Source organism: Galeopterus variegatus, unplaced genomic scaffold (assembly GCF_000696425.1).
Source record: "Galeopterus variegatus unplaced genomic scaffold, G_variegatus-3.0.2 Scaffold486, whole genome shotgun sequence".
In the NCBI taxonomy this organism is placed as follows: Eukaryota; Metazoa; Chordata; class Mammalia; order Dermoptera; family Cynocephalidae; genus Galeopterus; species Galeopterus variegatus.
Window position 1 is genome coordinate 150,192 of NW_007726597.1, and position 24,751 is coordinate 174,942.

The 24,751-nt window shown below is 50.4% G+C and overlaps 3 protein-coding genes across 5 annotated transcripts in view; 1 reads left to right on the forward strand and 2 right to left on the reverse strand.

Moving 5' to 3' along the window:
• The window catches only part of TMEM143 (transmembrane protein 143), a 19,099-nt gene extending 14,104 nt beyond the window's left edge, over positions 1–4,995 (reverse strand). For all 3 annotated transcript variants that reach the window (XM_008569267.1, XM_008569266.1, XM_008569268.1), the window contains exons 1-3: positions 4,973–4,995; positions 4,380–4,620; positions 2,242–2,346 (exon numbers count right to left, since the gene is read on the reverse strand). In XM_008569267.1, coding sequence (XP_008567489.1) covers positions 2,242–2,346; positions 4,380–4,620; positions 4,973–4,995 — 369 coding nt within the window. The remainder of the gene's footprint in view (positions 1–2,241; positions 2,347–4,379; positions 4,621–4,972) is intronic.
• Positions 4,996–6,469: 1,474 nt separating this feature from the next.
• Positions 6,470–14,079, forward strand: SYNGR4 (synaptogyrin 4). Its single transcript, XM_008569269.1, has 4 exons — positions 6,470–6,640; positions 11,888–12,125; positions 13,335–13,474; positions 13,795–14,079. The coding sequence occupies exons 1-4, from the start codon at positions 6,548–6,550 to the stop codon at positions 14,026–14,028; spliced, it is 705 nt and encodes a 234-aa protein (XP_008567491.1). The 5' UTR covers positions 6,470–6,547; the 3' UTR covers positions 14,029–14,079.
• A 3,468-nt stretch (positions 14,080–17,547) lies between these two features.
• On the reverse strand, positions 17,548–24,269 carry KDELR1 (KDEL (Lys-Asp-Glu-Leu) endoplasmic reticulum protein retention receptor 1). The gene is made up of 5 exons (XM_008569270.1): positions 23,978–24,269; positions 23,201–23,301; positions 22,773–22,931; positions 18,762–19,014; positions 17,548–17,816 (listed from the first exon to the last, which is right to left on the reverse strand). Exons 1-5 carry the CDS (start codon positions 24,066–24,068, stop codon positions 17,782–17,784), a joined length of 639 nt encoding a protein of 212 aa, XP_008567492.1. The 5' UTR covers positions 24,069–24,269; the 3' UTR covers positions 17,548–17,781.
• Between the last annotated feature and the right edge of the window lie 482 nt (positions 24,270–24,751).

Consider the following 24,751-nt stretch of genomic DNA (forward strand, 5'->3'; position numbering starts at 1 on the left):
AAAAAAAAAAACCCCCCCCAAAGGAAAAAGCTTAAAGGATGGCTTTATTTCCCCCCCGTTTTTTTTTTTGGGGGGGGGGGGGTGGAGGCAGCTGGCTGGTAAGGGGATCTGAACCCTTGACCTTGGTGTTGTCAGCACCATGCTCTACCGAGTGATATAACCGGTCAGCCCTTCTTTGCTGACTTTAATTGCTATCCTTTCATTGTAATAAATGGTTAATCTGAGTGTAACAGCTTTTCTGAGCTCTGTGAGTCCCTCTAGAGAATCACTGAACCTGAAGGTGGTCTTGGGGACCCCCAACATAGGCAAGATCCTAAGAGAAGCAGGGGGAAACTGAGAATTTGCCTCTCAGACACCACTTTTTCCTGGATTTTGGCCTCCCTCTCTGGCTGCATCTTTTCCATCTGGTTCCAGTTCCTCTTCCTAATCTCTCAAGGCCGTCACCCTCACAGGACCCCATGTTAGGCCTCTTCTCTTCTCTGTCTGTACTTGCAATGGACTGAATATTTGTGGCTCCCTCAAAATTCATATGTTGAAATCCTAATTCCCAAGGTGATGGTATTAGAAGGTGGGGCCTTTGGGAGCTAATTAAGTCACGAGGGTAGAACCCTCATGAATGACATCACCAGACACCAAATCTGCTGGCACCTTGATCTTGGACTTCCCAGCCTCCAAAATCATGAGAAATAAATATTTGTTGTTTAAACCATCCAGTCTATGGTATTTTTGTTACAGCAGCTTGAATGATCTAATACAACACTAATTCCCCTGGTAGTCTCATTTAATATCACCTAATTGCTCCCAGAGCTGTTTCTCAGCCTAGAACTCTCTACTCATCCCCAGACCCACATATTCAAATCCATCTTTCCTTTTTTTTTTTTTAAAGATCACGAGTAAGGGGATCTTAACCCTTGACTTGGTGTTGTCAGCACCACGCTCACCCAGTGAGCTAACCGGCCATCCCTATATGGGATCCGAACCCGTGGCCTTGGTGTTATCAGCACCACACTCTCCTGAGTGAGCCACGGGATGGCCCTCAAATCCATCTTTCTACCTAGCTGCCTAACAGGCAGCTCAAATTCCTAAGTATAATACTGAGCTCTCAATCCTCCCCACAGATTGGTCTCTCCACCCCCACCATGGTCTTCTACACATCAATACAGAGCAGCTTCTTCCTTCAGCAGGCTCAGGTTCAAACCACTGGAGGTACCCCCTGACTCCTCCCCTTCTTTCACCACCCCACCCCCACAGCCAGTACATCAGCAAATGCTTATGTCTTCCAAACATAACCAGCCCCTGACCACTTTTCACCACTTCCACTGCTATTACTGTTGTCGGAGCTGCCATTATCTCTCACCTAGACAAATACAATAAACTCTTTAATATGTGTCCTTTCTGACAGTCTGTTCCCTACATGGCAGCCAAAGGGATCCTGTTAACATCGAAATCAGCTCATTTCCCTCCTCTGCTCAGAACCCTCCTGTGGCTCCTGCCTCACTCAGAGTCAAAGCAACTCTGGCCAGCCTGTGGCTCACTTGGGAGAGTGTGGTGCTGATAACACCAAGGCCACGAGTTCAGATCCCTATATAGGGATGGCTGGTTAGCTCACTTGGGAGAGCGTGGTGCTGACAACACCAAGTCAAGGGTTAAGATCCCCTTACCAGACATCTTTTAAAAAAAAAAAAATGACAAAGCAACACCCTCACCATGGCCCACAAGGCCCAGCATCATCTGCCCCCATTCCCTATCTGTCCTCATGTCCCATCATCTCTCCCTTACACATTCTCTCCAGCTAGACTGGCCCCTCTTTGTTCCTCCAACACTCCAGGCCCACTCTCACCTCATGGCCTGTGCACTTGCTCTTCCCTCTGCCTGGAACATCCTCCCCCAGACATCCATCAGGATTGTTCCTCTCTTCACTCAGGTCTTAGCTCAACTGTCACCTCTTCAGGGAGGTCTTCCCTGACCACCCTGTCTAAAACAGGCCCCCATCCTGTCCTCTTTGCTTCATTGTTCTTCATAGCACTTACCACTACTGGGCATTACATTTTATATTTATTTTATTTCTTGTCTCCCCAACTGTAATGTCAGCTCCACAGGGCATGGCTTCATCTGTCCCATTCATTGCTGAATCCCCAGGGCTTAGAAGAGGGCCAGGCTCCAAGTAGATGTCAGTGAATATTTGCTGAATGAACAGATAAGCAAACAAGTACAATAGGGCTGGAGGGGTCCCATCCTCACCTGCAGCTGGGCCAGGACATGGTGGTAGTGGAACAGGGTGCAGAAGTCCACATGAGCTGAAAACTCCTCCAAAGCCACCTTCTCCACTGGACTGGAGTGAAATTCCTGTTACCTCAGGAAGCAAAACTTCTCTTCAGTGCTCCTCCCCCTTCCCCATGGGAGGAATTCTTTTCCTGGTAGCCCATACACACAATCAGAGATCTGATTTTTTTTTTTTCTTTTGTGGCTGGTTGGTACAGGGATCTGAACTCTTGACCTGATGTTATCAATACTGCGTTCTAACCAACTGAGCTAACTGGCCAGCCCAAGAGGTCAGTTTTTTGTTTTGTTTAGTTTAGTTTTTCTCCTTTTTTTGCTTTTTTAAACTTTTGTTTGGGGCCGGCCTGTGGCTCACTCGGGAGAGTGTGGTGCTGATAACACCAAGGCCACGGGTTTGGATCCCATATAGGGATGGCCGGTTTGCTCACTGGGTGAGCGTGGTGCTGACAACACCAAGTCAAGGGTTAAGATCCCCTTACCGGTCATCTTTTTAAAAATAAATAAATAAATAAATAAACTTTTGTTTTGTTTGGGGTGGGGGTGGGTATGACTAATTTTATCAACCAAGAAATTGAGACTGCCTGCTGATAACACCAAGGCCACGGGTTTGGATCCCATATAGGGATGGCCGGTTTGCTCACTGGGTGAGCGTGGTGCTGACAACACCAAGTCAAGGGTTAAGATCCCCTTACCGGTCATCTTTTTAAAAATAAATAAATAAATAAATAAACTTTTGTTTTGTTTGGGGTGGGGGTGGGTATGACTAATTTTATCAACCAAGAAATTGAGACTGCCCAATATAATAAAAAACAGATGGCTTAAAGAGCTAGAGGTTCCAGTTCCTGCTTTGACATTTACTCGCCAACATTCACACTATGCTTATTGTGTGCCAGGCACTGTTTGTCAGCATGACAACATCTTCCAGAGTTGCAAGGAGGTTGATGGAGTTATAACTCCCATTTTTTAGAGGGGGAAACTGAGGCTTGGCAAAGTCACTTGCTGAGAGCCACAATGTCTGTGTGAGGTGACTGCAATCTAAGTCTGTCTAAATCCAAAGCACACATACTGAACCATTTCTTTATGTTTCCTATCTCGGTGCCCTGGGTGAATGTCTTCACCTCTCTGAGCCTCGGTTTCCTCACTGGCAACAGAGGATCACACCCTCTTTCTTAGAGAGCTATGGTGAGAATTTGATGAGATTAATGGTGCCCATATGCACACGTGTTTATGCATGTGTGTGTATATTTGTGGGTTTGTGTGCACATCAAGTCTAGAACAGGATTTAGTACATATAGTAAGTTTTCAATATATAAATTTTTTTGGCAGCTGGCCAGTACAGGGACCTGAACACTTGAACTTGCTGTTACCAACACTGCGCTCTAACCAACTGAACTAACCAGCCAGCCCCAATTTATAATTATTAAATGGATAAATGACAATTCTCAATAATGATAGGTATGATGATGGTGGTGGGATAAGAGCTTAAGCTCTGAAGTGGGACCTGGACTAGGGTGAGGAGAATAAGGCATCCAAGGGTGCAACGTTTTAGACCACTATGATTCAAATCTGGGCCGCTGTGTTGTAGCCTTGTGTAAGTCACTTTCTTTCTGCATGCTGAAGTTACCTTATCTTTAAAATGGACATGACAGTGGTATCTCTCTTACTGGGTTGTTCTGATGATTGAATAATACATTATAAATGCTTGGCACAGTGCCATAGAGCAAGAACGGAAATAATGTGATAATAATTATGATTACAGCTTTTTGACTTTATAGGTACAATAATTATTATTAGGTATTAGTAATAATAATGAGGATGATTTTTATACCCATTTTACAGAGGGAAAAGCCATGCCCCAGAAGGTATTTGCACAAGACCCCAGAACAAGCCAGAGTCAGGGATCGGTGCTGCATCTGCATTTCAGATGTCTTGCCCCTGCATTCCAACTCACGTCGAGCCTGCCTGGGACTAGAAGGGGACCTCAAACTACAACTCCCAGAAGGCGTAAGGGCAGCCCTCCATACCAGGTAGGGCTCTGCCGCCGAGAAGCCTACCGGGAGTCGTAGTACCCAGGCTCTTAAACCCGCGTGGGGCGGTACCTGTATCAGGAGGCGGAGCAGCTGCTCTTTGGAGAACGGGATAAAACGCTCGCGGTACTGCTGGGCCCAGTCACGGGGCTCCGTGGGGTTCCACATCTTGCGGTACTCCCCCATCTTGGCCGCCAGCGATGACAGGGCCCGGGGGGACCCGAGGAGCGCGGGCAACAGGGGCCGTACTCGGACCCTGGACCCCCAGACCCCCCGGGTCACGTGCAGCATGGCCAGACCCTTTGCCCGGAGCCTAAACAGAGGGAAATGGGCAGGGATTAAAGGTTATCTGGAGGAAAAGCGCCCTCTCCACCTCCATGTCCTATCCTCCAGAGGGCGTCCCTACCTCAGGCAAGACGCATAATTCATTCGCCCAGCTTGCAGCCCCTCTTGCCCGCTCAGTTGGCCTGGATCCCTAGACAGGGGTCGGGGCTGGTAGGTGTAGGGCTTTTTGCAGGCCCAGAGACCCTGTAGTGGCACAACTGATTTCTTCAGGGTCTAGATGGAGAGGTGGATCTTAGGAGCATAGAACATGCTCGGAAGATCTACATTGGGGCTGCAGGGCCGCCCTCCCCGGCCATGCAATCCTCCGTCCTCTCCCTCACCTTAGCCAACGCTCGACTGTCATTGAGCCTCCTGCGCATGTGCAGGAGGGCGTCCGTGCCCCCGAGGTTCGGCTTCAGTCCGCATGCGCAAAGCTTGAGTCATTGAGGGCTGTCCAGTTTTCTCCCCTGACACGCTATCTCAACTACACATGCGTTATCTGCCTGTCCTTCTCCACCACGGGCTCGTTTGGGCAAGGCGCATGCGCTGCCGAAGTGTCTCCTTGTCCGCTTGTTTCAAAGGGAAGGGGAGGGGCGGGCGCGAGACTCCCGGGAAGGGTGGGGCGGGGCAGGGATCCCGCGGGCAGCCTGCCAACTGTAAGCCCCCAACGTCCGCCGAGGCCACGCCCCTGCTCGTGAGTAGCTCCTGAGTAGGCGGGGAAAGAGGAGGGACGGGACTTGGGTACAGCCAATCAGCTGTGGGGATGCGAAAAGGCGGGAAAAAGAGGAACCAAAAGAAGGTTGAGGTGGCTCCAGTGACCGGGAAAGGAGGGCGGGCGGAAGGAAGAGCGGGCCTCCAGGTGACGCAGAGCGGTCCTCCACAATAGGGGTAGCCCTTTCTCAGGCGGCATCACCCCCAAGCCCCAGCACTCCCATTCCACGTCCTTAAAGACGAGATCCCAATTCTAAGAAGATAGCCTAGTGTCGGGGGCATAGCCTCCTCATCCTGAACGGACGGCTCAGTTCTGAGGTTCTCCACAAACTGAGGTCCAGAGTCTCAGCTGGAGGAAATGCACTTTTATGAAGATGGAGCAGAATTCTAAGGGGAGGCCCTCTACCTTATTCTGGGAAATAGCTCCAAATCACTGGGGCAACCTAAAATATACCCTGAGATGCCTGGGTTCTCCATTATGGGTGCTGTCACCCCAAAACCTGAAAGGGATTCCTCTGGCTCAGACCTCCCAGGGGTTCTGACCTCCACTGTGGCACTCCTTACTAACTGGGCTCTCCCACTCCTGTGTTAAGGGAATGGCCCCAAAACGTCCCAGCCCTCTTCCCAGCCCTCCTCCCTGGCCTGGGATCTCTTCACCCTGCACCCCACCTCTGGGACCCTTCACCCCCTCACTCCACATTCCTGACTTCTGGAACCTGAAGCAGCCTCTTCATTGTGTCCCCCACTCCTGGAACTCCCAGAAACCTCCTCACCCTTTATCACCAGCTCTTCCCTCACCTTGTACCCCCCATTTCAAGGACCCCCAGCAACTCCTTCACCCCACTTCCTGTGACCTCACCTGTGGAATCCTCAGTAGCCCCCTTACCCCGCAACCCAACCCAGAGGCCCCCCAGCAACTCCCTCACCCTGCACCACACTTCTGGGACTACCAACAGCCTTTATGCCCTACTCCCTGACTCTTAGGAGCCCCGGCAGCCCCCTCACCCCATCCCTGGGGACCCCCCGCACCATTCACTCCATGCCCCCCACTCCTGAGACCCGTGAGAGCCCCTGACTGTCACATCTCCCCCATGTTGTCTTGCAGCAGCTGAGCCCCAGGGTGGGCCTGGGGCCCCTGACAGTAGTGCCCAGCAGCCAGCAGCCCAGCTCCCACCTGCCCCAGCCCTGGGAAGAACGCAGCCACCATGCGCATCCCTGAAAGCCTCCAGGACCTGGCCAACAGTGAAGCCGTGCAGTTTCTGAAGAGGCCCAAGACCATAGCCCGGATCTTCGCAGGGGTGAGGCCCTCCCGTGGCCTGCCTGTGCCCTGGAGTGACAGGCGCCAGGAGTCTCAACTCTCAGATGGACACAGTGCAGGCAGGAGTTGGGGCAGGAAGGGCAGATGGGGAAAAGGAAGCAAAAGGGAGCTAATAACTGAAGGCACCTTTTACTGTGCACCCAGCCATGTACCCTGCACTATTCTGAGCACTTACTGACTCCCATAGTAAGGAAAAACCCTTCCAAGTCAGTGCTATGAGCCTCATTTTTGAGATAAGAAAACTGAGGATCAGAGAAGTTAAATAATTTAATGCTGTGCCGTCCAATAGGGTAGCCACAAGCCACATGTGGCTACTTCAATCCGAAGTAATTAAAAAAAAATCTCTTCTTCAGTCCCAGTGGCCACATTTCAGATGCTCAACAGCTACATGTGGCTGGTGGCTCTCAAAATGGACAGTGCAGATATAGAACATTTTCATTATGCCAGAAAGTTCTATCAGACAGTGTTGACTAAGGCCACACAGTAAGAGGCAGTGCCAGGATTCAAGCTCAGTTCTGAGAGATGCCAGAGACCATTCATTTTCTACCTCTCAGGTGAGGGAGTAGGAGGAGAGGAGCAGGGGCTGGGGCCTCCAGGAAGAAAAAGGTGCACACAGGTGGGAAGAGAATATGTAATGTATACATAAGGTATTAGGTGTTGGGTGGTCATAGTGCACCAGGCACTCTGCCAAGGGCTTTATATGTGTTTCTTTTTTTTAAAAAAGATGACCGGTAAGGGGATCTTAACCCTTGACTTGGTGTTGTCAGCACCACGCTCACCCAGTGAGCGAACCGGCCATCCCTATATGGGATCCGAACCTGGGGCCTTGGTGTTATCAGCACCACACTCTACCGAGTGAGCCACGGGCCGGCCCCTGTATGTGTTTCTTTAATCATTACCACATTCCCAAAGAGTCTGGACACCTGGAGTGAAATCCTCATTCAGCCCAGACTTTGCTGTGTGACCTTGAACCAATCAATGTTCCTCTCAACCTCAGTCCATGAGGGGTTAAAGCTGTGCTATGGGCTTTAAATTGTGCTGCTTCCAGGGCTCTTCTTTGATAGATTTGGAAACTGAGGTCCAGGGAGATGAGGAGATTTGATCAGGGTCATGGGAGTAGGTAGAGTGCCCTGGATCAAACCCAGGGTCTCCCCCTAGATTCCTAATCCTGAGTGTCTCCACCCTCCCCCTTCTGGAACCTGTAGTTGGAGAAGGAACAAACAGGCCTGACTTAGAATCCTGGCTCAGCCACATGCTGTCCATGAAGGGTGACGTACTCCCTGGTTTGCCCGGGCCAGCCCTTAAATAATTATCAGCAGCACCACTTTTCATTCTCAGAAGTGCCCCACTTTGTTCAATAGCTTACATGGTCACCCTATATCTGTGTGACCTTGAGCAAGATAGTTGAATTCTCAGAACTTCTATAACCTCATCTGTGAAAAGAGGATCTTAATGCCCAGCTCATATGAAGAACTCCTGTGAAAATGAAACAAGTTAATGCCTGTGAACTGATTAGCATGGGTCTGGCAAGTAGGAATCTTTCCTCAAATAACGATTATTATTGGAACACATCACTGCTTGTGAGTGAGGAGAGAGATGGGTTTCGGAGGCCTAGGGACTTGTGTCCATTGTCCTTCTCCCTCAGGGAAAGGGGAATTGCAAATGCCGTGTCCCAGCACCAGGTTGCTTGCTGTTAGCTCAGCACTCCATACCATGACCCTATGATATGGGCATTATTAGCCCTGTTTAACCCAAGGGGAAACCGAGGCTCACAGAGGTTAAGTGACCTGCCCAACGACTATCACCCAGCTGGTGAGCAAGTCAATCTTGGATCCACCTGTCCATCTCCAAAGCCTCAGAAGGAAAGATGGTTGGCGAGGGAGAAGGAGGCCCAGCTGGTGTGGACTGGTGCAGGGATGGGGGGGAAGGGCCTCCCAATTGTGCCAGAAGTTCCGGTCACGGACTTTGCCTTCATCCTCCTCTGTCATCTCTCCGCCTGTCCTCTCCTCCTTTCCCCCTGGCCTGGCTCCTCAGTAGGGAGTCTCTGGGCAGCTGGTGCTCTTGTCCTTCTCACTGCCGCCTGCCAGCTGGTGCCTTAACTGATGAATCTTTGCTCTTTCCCTGGGGACAGGCCAGGAGGGCATGGAAGGCAGATGGACTCAGGCTTCAGAGGGATAGCATCCTCCAACCCAGCTGAGCCCCCTCCCCACATTTCTAGTGTCCCAGGATCATGCCACAGCCCAAGGATTTCAGAGTCAGTGGCCCGTTCCACTGCTGACTGACCCTGAGAGGACACTTCCCCTCTCTGGGTGAATAATGGGAACTACCGGTTTCCTGAGCACCTACTAGAGGCGAGCCCCCACCCCCACAATCCCCTTTTTCGTAGCATAGAGACAGACTAGGAAACTGAGGCTCCAAGAGGCAAGTGATTTACCCAAGGCCACACAGTTTGGAGAAGTCAGATGCATCTGGCTCTTTCCAGTCCACCATAACGGCTTCGATTTATCCCCTCTGAAACAGAAATGAATTAATAACATCTACCACATGGGACTGGTGTGAGATTCCAGGGAACTAGTGCAGGTAAAATGAATATGGGCACAAAAATGACCGATGTGCTTTCCCGTCCTTGACCTGGATCTGCCTCAGACCAGCAGGACCAGGCACTCCCCATTCTATAGACTCGGTTCTTCAGCTTCAAAATGGGGAGAATCATCCTACAGATGCCATCTAAGGGCTGCTAGGCAAAAAGGGACGTTGTTGTTTTTCAGAGAAGGCAGTTAAGGCAAAGGAGACAGGAATATGGACAGAAGCTGAGGAGTTTAAGGGTCAATCCTTTGCCTCCTCCATTCCCATTCTGAATGGGAAATGCAAAGAAGCCAAAATCATTCACTCTTTCAGCACACATTTGCTGAGGTCCATTCTGGTGCTGGGTGCTGAGGATAGAGAGAAGGGTCCCATGTGGAGCCTGTCAAGGAGTTCAAATTTTAATGAAGGGAGAGTTTTCAACATTCCCTTTCCCTCAGCCTACCTCTCACCCCCCAAAAACTGCAACCACCAACACTGCCACATCTAATTAATCACCAAATCCAATTTTACGTCCTAAATATTACTGGATTCCCCAGGGCTCTATCCTCAGCATTCCTTGCCTGGGTCTTTCCACCAACCTCCTCTCAGGTCTGTTGGCCTCTTGTCTTGCCCCCTCCAGTCCATCACCCACATGACCCCAGAGGACTTCTCTAACCACCAGGTCTGACTGTGGCCATCCTCTGCTCAGAATTGTCCCATGCATAAAATTAAATTCAAATAAGTTTAACTTTCCATGGCTCTCCAAGTCCAGGTCCCTGGGCCCTGTGTCCAGGCCTCTTAAGGTCTGGCCCCCGCCCACTTTCCCAGCCTCATCTCACACCAGATCCCTCAAATGAGATTTATCCCTGAAGAAACTCTGCTCTGCAGCATCCAGATTTTGCACATGCTGTTTGTCTTGCCTGGAATGCCCTTCCTCCTGTCTGCCTGAAAAGCTCCTGAATCTTTAAGGGCCAGTTCAGATCTCATCTATTACCTCCTAAATGTAACCCCATCATTTCAGTTCCCACTCAAATGCTTACTCTCTCCCCCCGACCCAAGCCTTCTCCATGGCCTCCTGGCTTCCAGACTCATCCCCTCAGATCCATCTCCACACAGCCAGGAGGGCTCTTTCTACACCCAAAGCTGACCCTGCCTCTCCCCTGCTCAGAGCCCTCCTGTGGCTTCCTCTTGCCCTCCAGACAGCATTCCCATTCCTTACACTTTCTTACCCTTCAACATTCCTTATAAACATTGCTTCCTGGACCAACTACCACCCCCTACCCCATATACACACTGGCTCCTTCTATGTCTGGCATAGACCTTGCTGCACTGCATTTTATGACTGGGGCAAATAATTAGGGCTTCAAATTTTTACTGAAAAGCACTGAAAGGAACCCCTGCCCTCAAGGCATTTGGTCCAGCATGGGTCAGTATAGTGAGGGGTTAGGAGCAGACTCGGGAGCCAGACCGCTTCGGTTCAACCCAGGCTCTGCCACTTACCAGCTGATCAAGTTCGGCCAATTCCTTATTCTCTCTGTGCCTCGATTTCATTATCTACAAAATGGGACTGTTAATAATGCCCACATCTTAGGGTGGTTGTAAGGATGATCTGGGCTAGTGTTTGTAGAGTATTTCAGTGGTGTTTGATAAATATCATAGAAGACAAGCATAGACACACACTATGCACCATGCACAGATGAGAGTCACGGGGTTACCATATCAGTGTTGTATTTATTTTTTTAAAAAAGTCCTGAAGGAGGGCCGGCCCGTGGCTCACTCGGTAGAGTGTGGTGCTGATAACACCAAGGCCACGGGTTCGGATCCCATATAGGGATGGCCGGTTCGCTCATTGGCTGAGCGTGGTGCTGACAACACCAAGCCAAGGGTTGACATCCCCTTACCGGTCATCTTTAAAAAAAAAAAAAAAAGTCCTGAAGGAAAAAAAAGCAAAATGTTAATATTTGTTAGTTCTGGGTAGTCTGTATGGGGTATTTACTAACTTTCTCTTCATACTTTTCTATATGTTTGGACTTTTGCACAAATTTTAAAAATGAATAGGAATTGGCAGGGCTGGGAGAGAGGAGAAAGAAGTTGCAGGCAGAGAGAAGAGCTGGGAGGCAGAGAGGAGACACTTATTCAGCTCTTCCTGTGTCCAAGTCACTGTGCCAAGTATTTTATATTGGTAACCTGGGTTTGGTGGCAGTTACCATGTCTGGTGACAGAAGGGGAGTGTGGAGCAAGGTAGGGGTGAGTGGGGAGAGATGAAATTAGAAGAGCAAAGAGAGCAGAGACCACCAGGGCCTCAAAGGCCAGGCTGAAGGGTAGAGACTCATTCCTGGGGGTGCTGGGAAGCCCAAAGGGGACTATGAGCAGGGGAGCAACAGGGTGTGGAAAGTCCCCTCTGGGACTACATGAAGGATGGACTGTACTGGAGGTAGGGAGCCTGGGGAGGAAGCTGGGGTGAGAGTCCAGGGGGAGAGAATAAGGCCTGAGCCAGGATGGAGAAGAAGAGAGGAGGGGCAGGAGACTGAGGGCTCTGAGGATGTGACAGGGAGGAAGGGGGAAGCTCAATGACCAGGTGTGCAGTGGACCGTTCACACCAGGAAGGAGTAGTGGCTTCAGGGAGATGCTGAGCTCTGCTCTGGCCCCTGGTAATCCTCAGGTCTTCTCCCTCATCGTCTTCTCCTCCCTGCTGACCGATGGCTACCAGAACAAGATGGAATCTCCACAGCTCCGCTGTGTCCTCAACAGCAACAACGTGGCCTGCCTCTTTGCGGTGGGAGCCGGCTTCCTGGCCTTCCTCAGCTGTCTGGCCTTTCTCGTGCTGGACGCCCAGGAGAGCCGCATCACTGTCACTCGCTTCAAAACGGCCTTCCAGCTCTTAGACTTCAGCCTGGCTGGTGAGCACCTGGGACCTCCCACCCAGAGCTGCCACTCCTCTGTTTTTCCTTTCTTTTTTTTTTTTTTTTTTTTTTTCCCCTCGTCTGGCTCACCCTCCCTGGCTGCATACGGCCTCCCGGACAGACCCTTCTCCACTCAGCTGGCCTCATCCCCCCGACCATCCTCCCAACATGATCCAAAGCTTCTCACTGCCCATCTGCACCTGTTTTTTCCTCTTGAAGAATTATTATTCACCTTTTAGACCCAGTGTAAGGGTCACCTCTTCTGACCCCTAGGCTAAATCTAGAAGCTTCCCTTCTGCCCCACTTTTTCCTTGCATTCACCTCCCTTATCCACCGAACATTTCTTGAAAAGCCACTCAGTGGCAGAAAGTGGGGTTCAGAGCATAGGGACAGAAACACTTGGGTTGGAAATCTCAACCCCGGCACCTCCTCGCTCTGTGGGCTTGCTCTTGTCTCTTCAGGGGCTTCAGTCTCTTCAGGGTCTTCTCTTCTTTGAGTCCTCTTCTCATTTAGTCCTCAGAACCACCCTAGGAAATAAGTCCTGTTCATATTCCCATTTTACAGAGGAGGAAACTGAGACTTGAGGAGGTTATGTATTTGGGCACACAGCTGCTGCATCAAGCACATGAAAGCAAAGTCTTGCCTCCTAACCACTGCAGAACACTGAATAGAGCATGGCACACAGTAAGCACTAAGTAAATGCACATTTTTTCCCCCAGCCCCTGGCCTCCTTCCTCTCCTTCTGGCTGATCTTGACTCTTCCCCCACCACCTCCTCCCCACTGGGCCACTCCCAGCATCTCAGTGCCAAAGTAGTCTTCACAGTTCACTGAGTCCAGTGCTGTCCAAGAGAACTTCTGTGAGGGTGGAAATGTTCTGTACCTGTGCTCTTCAATACAGGAGTCTCCAAGCACATGTGGCTAGTGAGCACTTGAGATGTAGCCAGTGTGACCAGGGAACTGAATTATTTCCTTTTTAATTCTATTTTAATGAATTGAAATTGAAACAGCCACATGTAGCCAGCAGCTTCTGTGTTGGACAATGCAGCTCTCCTCCAGTGGTTCACTCTAGCAAGGGCTCGGAGAAATCAAGAAATAAACCGCAGGAAGTCACACGGGGAGACCCCAGCCCCCTCCTTTCCACCCCTCAGCAGCCCTTTTCGAGCAAGCTTTCCCCTCACCCCTCTTCTCTCCTTGCAATGCCACAGTTCTCTGGGCAGGCATCTGGTTCGTGGGATTCTGCTTCCTTGCCAACCAGTGGCAGCATTCAACACCCAAACAGTTCCTCCTGGGGAGCAGCAGTGCCAAGGCGGCCATCACCTTCAGTTTCTTCTCCATCCTTGTCTGGGTGAGGATGAGCCCCCTACCTGGCCCCACCCCAGTTTGAGCTGAGGGTGGGAGGACTAGAACATTCCTGCTCTCACTCAGCTCCCCTGGGAGTCAGGGTTGGGAGGCTGTCCCAGGGCCTCTGCTGGTCCCTTCCAGGCACCCCTTCCTCTGAGCAGTGGCAGCCCAGCATTAGGGATTGCACCTCGGCCGGGTACCCTTAGTCAGTGAGAAATCAGCACAACCATACCCTTGAGACTCCCTCTCAGGTCAGTCCCCAGCTCCAGCCTCTCTCCTCCCACAACCAGCCCAAGCCAGACTTCAGCCCTTTTCTGCCCCCAGATATTCCAGGCTTACCTGGCATTCCAGGATCTCCGAAATGATACTCCAGTCCCCTACAAGCGCTCTCTTGATGAGGGTGGTGTAGTGCTGACCACCCTCTCCCCACCCTCTGCTGCCAGCCCTGTCAACACTCCCACCACTGACCCCAACAGCCTGAGTTACACCAGCTCTGCCCTCTCCCCCTATCTGACCACTCCGAAGGCTCCCCGGCTTGCTATGATGCCCGACAACTAAACATCCTTATCTACAGCAATAAAGAGATAATCCTCCCTCCAGAAGGTTTCTGAAAACAGCCCTCTGTCCTTTTCATGTCTGTTCCTCTGGTCCTTGAGTGGCAAGGGGTTGGGAGAAACCCCACAAGGCCACCTCAGGGGTCTCTGTGGTGGGTCACATTTTCACACCACCTCCTGGACCCTTCATCCAGGTACCACCTTGACAGCAGCAGATTAGAGGTGGTGACAGAAAGGAAACACTTTTTTTAGGCCTGTTATTCACTAAGTCTTGTCATCACCTCCTTGAGTCCCCACACTCACCATGGGAGGGAGGCAAAGGCAACCCATCATACAGTTGAAGATAAAGTTCAGAGAGAAAATATTTGAGCCCATGCAGAGAGCGCCAAGAAGAATCAGGGCTAACAATGGGACCTAGCCCTGTTGCTAAAGCCAAATCCCAAGCTCTTTCACTTCCCACAGTGACAAAGGACTCGACTCAAAACCTTGCTCTGTGAGGAGTCAGTAAAGAAATGGGGATATAGAGTTCATGAATGAAATTCGGGGTAGACCCATCTTTATTTATTTATTTTTGGCAGCTGGCCTGCTCAAGGATCTGAACCCTTGACCTTGTTGTTATAACACCACGTTCTAACTGTTTTTGTTTTTCTGGGTTTTTTTTCTTTGTGTCTGGATCCTTGTCTTTAAATATTTCAAAAACAGTTTGGGGAAAGAAGAGATTTTTATTCTAAGAAGAACCCCAGTGGTAAGAGGGGACTCCATGTACAGGCCACAAATGCTCCTAAATGTAGGGGCTGGACAGGTAACCCCAGTGGGTGAAGCACCTATTAAGGGAGTGGTGGGGACAGGAGCCATGTCTAAGAAGGGCAGCTTCCACGCAGCACCTACCATTCAGCAGTGAGACCTGGGTTTTCTAGAGCAGTGCTATCTGATGCAAGCCCGGCAGGGAATTTAAAATAGTATAGCAGCCACATCAAGAAAAGTAAAATCAAACATGCAATTAATTTTATATATTTTATTCACCCAATATATCCAAAATATCATTTCAACATGTAATCAATATAAAAATTATTAGTGAGTTATTTTACATTCTTTCATATTAAGTTTTCAAAATCCCTTATGTATTTATTTTACACTGAACAGCACACCTCAGTTCGAACTTGCCACATTTCAAGTGCTCCGTGGTCACATGTAACTAATGGCTGCTCTATTGGACAGTGCAGCTCTAGAACCTTTTGTTTTTTTAAAAACAATTGGACATCCATTTTGTGTTTTGTTTTTTGTTGTTTTGTTTTGTTTTTTAAAAGATGACTGGTAAGGGGATCTTAACCCTTGACTTGGTGTTGTCAGCACCACGCTCAGCCAGTGAGCCAACCGGCCATCCCTGTATAGGGATCCGAACCCGCAGCCTTGGTGCTATCAGCACCACACTCTCCCAAGTGAGCCACAGGCCAGCCCTTTTTTTTTTTTTTTAATGTCAAATTAGTGGGCAACAGATACAAAACAAAGTAAAAGTGTGGGTCAAACAAAACACAAGTACATGGGGCCTGCAGAGCATTAGCCTACAAACTGGACAAAGGGAGTCAAATTGGGTTCCATGGTCCCTTTTACGAGGCTTCCTGTGTGGCAAGCCCTGTGCTCAGTTCTGGAGGTACAGAAATAAATATGACATGGTCCCTTGGGCATCTAGAGAAGAGAGTAGCAGTGTGGTAGGACAGGAAGCATTTTGACATGGAAAATGGGAAGACTGAGCTTTGGTCCTCTATCACTGGCTGGATAACATTGGGCATGTCACTAGTTTCTCTGGGCCTGAGCTGTATTGGTTATAAAACTAAAGAATCTGTAAAACCAGATTTAGATGGATGGTTTTCGGACTGTGTTCAAAGAAATGCCTCAGGGCTAAGCAAGCAGGGATACCACCCCTACCCCACAGTCAACCCAAGCAATCCTGTTCCTGTGTTTTTCATGTCAGGCCTCTGGGCAAAATTCTTTTCAACAGAAGGTCCCTTGGCTTAAAAGAAAGAAACAAACAAAAGGCTGAAAACCACACAATAGTGATTAAACACACAAGAAGTCTGGGTGCAAACCCTACTTTTGCCACTCACCCCTCTGAGCCTGTTTTCTCATCTGTAAAATGTCCCCTCTTTAGGGGTGCTGTAATGGTTAAATGAGCTCATCTATGCAATGCACAGTACCCGGCACAGACTAAGTGCTCAGGAAATGCTAGCTCCCTGCCTCCTGAAGCTTTTAGAGCCATCCCACAGAATTAGAGGCATTTAAGAAAGGTTTTAGAGAATGTCTAGGAAGTTTGACTAAATCAAGCATCAAAAATACAAAGGCCTACAAGAGCAAGGCAGGTAACATAAGTAAGGAAATAGGCCAGGTGCGAAGCCAATCTGGAGAGAGACATGAAAAATATTTCACTTTCGCTTTAACTCCACAAACAAAAAAAATCACACAGTGTCGGCCCTATGGTAAATGACAACAATCCCATAGCCAAGTCCCGGAGACTGTAGTAAAAAGCTCATATCCTATCCATTCAGCTCCAGCCATCTGTTGCCACCCAGAAATGAGGACCTAGTATTGTCAGATTGATGGAATTTTTTTTCAAGAGAAGCCAGAAATCTAGACTTTAATGTGAAAATCTGGTTTTTAAAGGCTGGTGACCCATTCCTTGTTTTGTTTTGTTTTTTTAAGAAAATAAAGAGTGGCTCAACAAAATGTCAAATAAGTGTGAGATGAGGACTGCCCATTTGCAGCCTCTGACATACACGCTCTTGAAGGTCCTCTGCAACCCCAAGGTCTGTAGAACCCTCAGGCAAGTTCTGTGCCTAGGCAGGAAGAATCTTCGAGATTTTCTCCAAAATCACTTCCCCAGTGGAGCTGTGAGGAATCAGGGTGCAGCTGAGAGTCTTGGGAAACCCACTTACTCATCTTCCTGCTCCTCCCAAGCCTCCAGTTGCCTGCGGATGGTTGACAAGGCAAAAGCAGAAGGAGAGAGAGGGACCCCACACACACCAGAGAGCAGGCAAGTAGTAGCAAAAGAGAGGTATCATTTTCCTCTGTTTATTTCAAGAGAACAAAGAACCAACCATTGGTTCTGTACAAAAACATGGTGTTAAAGCCACGGTGACCCTCAGGCCAGCCCGCTTTCTACACTTGAGCCCCAAGCCCCTAGCCCTCCTAATTTGCCAAAAAACAAACACAAGACCAAACCCAAACTCTGTGGAAAAAAATATGAAAAACCAGGGGAGACCTTTCTGGGCCTCCCTTCCTCACTTTTTGGGGGGGCGGGGAGAGGGTGCTGTGTTCATGACCACGGTGGGAGGTAGGACAGGTAGGTGTCAGATTTAGTGTTTGGCAACCAGTGGGGCTGGGGGTGGGATATGAAAGGGAGCCAAGGGGCTTGGAAAAGGGAAAATATCTCCGAACCAGCCCCAGCTCATAGGACACTTGAAAACAGTCTGTAAAAATTGGAGCCAGAGAGTAGAAAAGAAAGGAGTCATCAGAATCAAAAACTAAATAGTGGAAAGATTTTTTTTCTTCTCGATAAGGCAAAAAATTACAAACATCCCAGGTCCTGAGCTCCCCAAGACTTTAGTCCTCCACCGCCCCCCCCGAAACCCAGCAGGAGGAGGAATGGGGAGCAGGGAGTTAGCTCTTAAAAAAGTCACCCCTGGATGGGAAGGCTCTTCGTCTCTTGTTGCCTTCCTCTGCCTCCCGCTGCTGCAGAGAAGAAGGATGGCCAGGACTGGGGCTATGCCGGCAAACTCAACTTCTTCCCCTTTAGGACTGTGAGGAGAAAAGTGAGTGGGTGTTATCACCAGGGCCCCTCCAGAAAGGGGACAGCCTCCCACACCCACAGCAGGGGCCTGCACACTGGGCTAGGTAGACATATGCGGAGAGGTGGCCCCAGGACTCTGGATCATGAAATGGGGGAATCGGCCTGAATCACTAAAGGGGGTAGGGCCAGGGAACCCTGCTCTCGTCCTAGGGGCTGAGCAATGGAGGCCCAGATAAGGCCCCATTTCTTCTAGTGCTGGCTGCTCCTCTTCCACCCTCAAAGACCTCTCTGGCTGGAGGCCTTGGATCTCAGAGGGATGTGGGGCCAGAGGGTCTGGCAGGGCTGGCCAGGTGAAAGCACCCTCGCCCACCTTCCAAGCCTAATCCTGGGGGGCTGGGAACTGCCTCCAAGACTTTCCCTTGATTGTCCCTCTTTCTTCACACAAATGACTCCTGATTTTTCAGGTCTCTGCCTAATCATCACCTCCTCAGAGGCCTCCTCTAACCTCCATGTAAAGTAATCCTCTCACCCTCCACAATTACTCATGAACGCATCCCATCTCCCCCACTAGAATATAAGGGGAGGTGAGTGCCTCATCCATCTTTTCTTCTACTGCTGCATCCCCAGAGCCTAGCACCTGTCCAGGGACACAGAAAGTAATACATTTGTTGAATGAATGAATGAATCTCAGTGGGCCTTCATCCCTGCCCTGCCTGATCTCCGCTTGAAGTGATACTGGGGCCAAGGACAGAAACTCCTTGGTCCTTAGGGAGGCAGGAGCTGAAAAGTCTGAATTCTTAGGAAGGCAGTGGGCCTGAGACTCCAGGGGCTGGAAGGGGAAGCTCTCCTTCCCTGAGTGATACTGGACTGGGGAGATGGACCCTCGCCCCCAGGGAGAGCAAGAGTTGTGGGAAGAACAGGCTCCCTTCTAGTGTGCCCTGCATCCTGGCTACCTTTGGTGATGTAGAGGTAGAAGAAATCGCAGTAGAGGACTGTCTGGACCAGGCCTGCCACGATGGCGATGAGGTCAAAGAAGCCCTCAAAGTGGTAGCGCCAGATCCAATTGAAGAGATAGAGCGTTCGGTAGACGCCCAGCGCAAACAAGTAATGGCTGGTGATGGTCTCTGCCTCGCCGGTCTTGCTCACCATGAACAGCTGTGGCAAGATGGCCACTGACTCCAGGTAAATGGAGAAGGTCCAGAGGATCTGCAGACAGGGCAGGGGCAGAGGACAGGACAAGTTGGGAGGGGACGGGCGGAGAGAAGGCAGAAGACAGCATTTCAGTTACAGGCACAGTGAAGCCAGAGAGAGAAAGAACATAATCCAAGGCCGTCCGGGCATTTACCACATGCCAGACACCATTATGCCCTTGTTACTGGCACTTCTCATCTAATCCTCACAATGGCCTCATCAGGGAGATACAATTATTAGCATCCTCATTCTACAGGTGAGGAAACTGAGGCTCCGAGCAGGTAAGATACTTGCCCAAGACCATGTAGCTAGGAAGCAGTGAAGCCAGGATTCAAACCAAGGGTTCATAGGGCTCACCAGCACTTTGCAATTATGCCTCTCTAAAAGGCAGACCAGGTTGGAATCTTGGCTCCAAGATTTCTCTTCTATGAGAATTTCGGCAAGATAACCAGATTCTCCAAGACTCCACATCCTTATCTCTACAACAGGGATGATTTTCCCACTCTCACTGGGGCGTCATTCAAGGTGTATTCTTTAGAGACATAAATCAGATTATGTCGCTCCCTGGCTTAAAATCCTCCAGTGTCTTCTTCCTATTGCACACCCAAATAAAATCCAAACTCCTGACCCTGGCCTTCAAGGCTCTCCCTAACCCAACCTCATCTCCTACTCCCTCCCCTTGCTCTCTGGGCTGCAGTCATCCAGGCCTTCTATCTGGTCCTCCAACACACCATGCTTCTTCCTGCGTCAGGGCCTTTGCACTTGCTCTTCCTTCAGAAGGAAAAGCTCTTCTTCCAGATTGTCACACATCTGCCTCCTCCCAACTTCAGCTCATGTCACCTTCCCTGACCATTCTTCCCCCACGACTGTCTCATCACCCTGTCTTATCTCCTTCTTGGCCACTCTCACCAGAACATGAGCTCTGTGAGGCCTGAGATCCTACATCTTATTCACCCTGTGGCCCTAGCACCTAGCACAGTTCCTGAATGAATGAGTGAACAGATGCAAAATGTCTATAAAGGGCTCCCCATGTACTCGGCATGGGCCATCATTTAGGGAGGAGTGATCATTCATGAGCAGGACAGGGCATTATAGGAGGGGAAAGAAGAGAGCACAGACATCTGTCAGCCCGTTTACAGTCCCCAATTCCCTAAAAGTCTCACCTGGCATGATTTGTGATCTGCAAGACACACTGAAACCTCCCCTCACAGAACAAAGCCATGTGGCAGGTGTGGCTTCCCCTCAGTTGTTTTGATTTGTGGGAAGGAAGTGGGGAACATCAGGACATATTCATAACACTTCACACTTATATAGCATTTACTGCATCTAAGGCACTGCTCCCAGTCTCTGAAGACTTAACCCTATGAAGTTAGTCCTATTGTTATCCTAATTATACAGATAAGGAAACTGAGGCCAAAGGAATAAGTCCAAGATCATGCCAGCCTCCCACCCAGGCAACTGGACTCCAGGGCCTGCCCCCAAAATCGTCAAGAATCCTCCAACGAGGCTCTTAGCAAACCAGGTCAGTTAAGGTTCTCAAGAAATGTACCCATTAGGACCAGCCCGTGGCTCACTTGGGAGAGTGTGGTGCTGATAACACCAAGGCCATGGGTTCGGTTCCCTATATAGGGATGGCCGGTTAGCTCACTTGGGAGACCATGGTACTGACAACACCAAGTCAAGGGTTAAGATCCACTTGCTGGTCATCTTTTAAAAAAAAAGAAAGAAAAAGAAAAGAAATGTACCCACTAAATTGATGTATACCCAACCCTTACCCCTGGGGTTACCCTTGGGGAATAGCATCACAACATAGAAGGAGATGAAAGGTCTGTTGAGTTTTACTTTATTTTGTGATGTCTGAAATTTTTTTTTTTTTTTTTTTTTTTTAAAGATGACCGGTAAGGGGATCTTAACCCTTGATTGGTGTTGTCAGCACCATGGTCTCCCAAGTGAGCTAACCAGCCATCCCTATATAGGGATCCGAACCCATGGCCTTAGTGTTATTGGCACCACACTCTCCCAAGTGAGCCATGAGCTGGCCTCTTGTGATGTCTGAATTTTTAAAGAAGAATTTTTTCCTTCTATGATTGAAAAATTTTTTTTCGAGGGTTTGGATCCCTGTATTGGCCATCCACCAAAAAACAAAAAAAAACATACAAAGAATAAGAATAATAATTTTTTTTTAGCATGCACCAGTTAATAGCATGGGCTTTGGAAGGAGGCAGACTTAGGTTCAACCCTGTGAACTCTCCACTCTGAGCCTCACCTCAGTCCTCTGAGAAACAACGATGAGGATGCCTGCTTCCTACGGTGGCTGAGAGATCACACAGGATGATTATATGTTTAGAATGGCCCACTTGGGGATAGGCACACAGTTGGTGCTGATACTTTGCACAGGTGACCTCCCTCCTCTGAATGAGGGAAATACCAGAGTCAAGAGGCCTGGGTTTTGGTTCAGCCTCCTCCACCTTCAGCAAGCCCCACTGCCTCCCCCAGCCTGTCAGTCTCCCCATCTGCAAAATGGGTCCAGTAACCCCTACTTGGCAGGGCAGTTATGCGTAAGTCAAGGGCTTCGGTAAGTCTCCATGCAAGGTAGCAATGATTATATGTTTGCAAAGTCCAGGGCCTGAAGCCAAGCCCAGGTTTCCAATCACGGTATGATGCAGCCTCCCTCTGACATTTCTGGGGACCCATGGGCCAAAGTCATCCTCTGTCAGATTGGCCTGGCCTGCACAGTACTTTGAGAAATATATTTTGAATCTGTGGCCAAAATTTTAAAATGAAAACTGAATTATGGCTTCTGTTGAAAACATCAACACATATGGCCACCCAGGGCTAGCTTCGTATAAGGCAGGAGTAAGCCCACAGGAAGAAAGTTTGACCGAATTTATGATTCCTGCCAGGCCCCTGGAGGCATGAGATCGCAGACTTAACACTGGTCCTCTCAAAATTCCTCCCATGGGTTTGTACAGGTCCCACAAAAACGTTACAAAATAAAAATCATGACAGCTAACATTTAGAAGCAAAAGTATCGGGAATGGTACTCAACACTTCAGTCACTGAATAAACACTGAACTAGCACTTCCTACCTCATGCCAGACACTGTGCTTTACAAATATCAACCCCTTGTTAAAACTCTGTGAGGTACAGACTGATCATCCCCATTTTACAGACAAGGAAACTCATGCACAGAGAAGAGGTTTGCCCAAAGTCGTACAGCTGCTAAGTAGTAGAGGCAGACTTCGAATCCCTGTGCTCTGGTTCTAGAGTCTATGTGTGTTTAACCACTAAGTCATTCTGCAAAATCTCAGTAAATCCTCACAATGACCTGATTGCAACTTTACAAATGGGGAAACCAAGGAACAGAAAAGCCAAGTCACATGCCTAGAGTCATGCTAATAGAAACTAGCAGATCCGGGATTCAAATCCAAGCAGGCCAGTTCCAGAGGCCCTGTTCCCAATTTCTGAGCTATTCGGTCTGGTACTTACTAGGCTGGTGACCTTGGATGAGTCATTTAGACTTCCTAGGCCTCAGTTTCCTTATCTGTAAAATGGGTCTGTTGTGAAAAGCAATGAGTTAATGTACGTGAAATGCTTAGAGTAGTGTCTGGCATGTAGTGAGCGCTGCTGCTATTGAGCTAATACCATCTGACTCCAAAGCCTGTGTGCTCAACTTGTATGTCTGAGCAAACCCTGCAGAAGGAAGCTTTTGAGAGTTTCCTCTCAATAGCCTTTCTGCCACAACACATCCGACCACCTACTGGGTAGCTTACCTCTAGAGGGGTGAAGTCATGGTTGACAAGGAACGCCAGGATAGCCGTGGGAACAACGAGGAACTCCACCCGGAACGTGTCGTGGTTCCCATCATAAGTGGCTTTGAACTTGCTGTAAATCATCCAGACTGTGGTGAAGGAGCAGGCTATGTAGACCACCTAACAAGGGAGATGATGACAGAGCACCTCAGCTCACAGGGCAGGGCCTGTGCCCCCAATAGCCTCATACTCAGGCGTCGGGAAGCCCAGCCCCCTCCTCCCTCAGACCCAGGAATCTCTCCTCCCCTCGAGTCCAGACTCTAAGTCCCCTCCCTTAGACCCAGGAATCCAGGGCCCCAGCCCCTCTCCTCCCCCAAACCTGAGAATCTGGGACCCACACCTGGCTCCCCCACCTCAGGGGGCCCAGAGAGGTGGGGTGAAGGCTTTACCTTCATGCATGTGTTGTAGAGTGAGATGTAGTTGGTGAAGAGGTCCAGGTAGCGAGCGGTGAACACCACAGCAAACAGGACCTGGCTCTTCCCTGAAATCCCTGTGGTCCAGAGAGTGAGAGAGACAGAAAGGGGAGGAGGCTGGGGGCAGGTTGCATGGGCAATAAACTAAGGCACAGCGCCTGGCACTAGCCTGTAGGTGGCTGTGGAGCGCAGCTGTCCCCGGAGCCCTCCCCAGCCGCCCCGCCTGAGCAGGGCCCTTTCCCACGACCCACAGCCAGGGGGCAGCCGGGCCCCAAAGCTACTCCAGCCCGAGGCTCTGTCCCAGGCTAGGCCTCACGGCCACCATAGACTCCTCCGGGTCCTCCCACAGTCCGGACCCAAGGTGGGGCCTAGGGAGGACCCCTCCTGACCTGAGCCTCCCGGAACCAGTCACCTCCCTCCCACTCCCTTCCTGGCTGCCACAGTCCACGTCACCAACTCCCAGCCACCTCCCGGCCCGCCATGGCTCCCTGTTCTCAGGCCAGGAACCCGGGGGCTGCCCAGAGTGGGGATAGGGGAGGCTGAACTGGAGGTCTGGAGCCACCCCCACCAAATTGTATGCGCTCTCCAGTCTGGAGAAGGGAGCTCACCCCCTGGTGACCCCGACCTCACAGAAGGATCCCCCAGCAAGCAGTGGGGGGAGGGACATGTCCCCCTAGTGCCCCCAAACCCCTCCCAGGGTCTCGGGACGCCCTCGCAAACTCTCCCCTTCTCCTGCCCTGGTGGGCCTCTCACCGGCACACGAGCGGGACTTCCAGATTTTAAGCAGTAGCAAGATGATGGCTAGGAGGTGGGAGAGGTCTCCCAGGAATCGGAAGAGATTCATGGCTGGGGGGGCTCTGGCAGGGCTGAGCCGGAGGGAGGCAGGCTGGAAAGGTACTCCCCCCGGGGCTGTTGTTCTGGCTGTGCAGCTGGACTGGGGAGGCAGTAGAGGGGCCCTCGGGTGGCCTTCACTCTTGGGATGGGGGTTCTGGGAGGGGGAGGCGAGGCCGGACCTGGTGGCCGCGCTAGAGCCGGGAAGAGGGAGGAGGGCGGGGGGGAGGAGTCTGGGCTTGGAGGCTCCGCCCCCGAGGGCGGGGTCCTGGCTCTCTGGCGTCCTCTACCGCCACCTTCTGCCTTGCACAGTTTGCGTTGAATGCACCTTAAAGGCAGCCTCTAAGGAACTTGCGGGGTCGCTGGGATCTGAAACTCCAAATCAGTTACCTACTCCCCCAGGCAGCCTGCGTCTCTGTAAGGGACGCAGTACAGCAGCCCAGACCCTGCCCTTGGCAAGGATTCGGGAGGCTGGCCTCTGAGCTTTGAAAATCCTGGGCAAAGAGACCCAGAGTCTCAGCTACCGGCTTTTGCCTCTCTCAGTGGCTTCCAGCTCCAATCCACCTAAAAGACAAGAAAGCAGCCCCCAGCCCCTTCCTCCCTCAGACCCAGGATTCCCGGCCCCCAGCCCCTCCCTTGGACCCAGGAGTCTAGACCCCCCCCCCATCCCCTTCCTCCCTCAGACCCAGGAGCCAG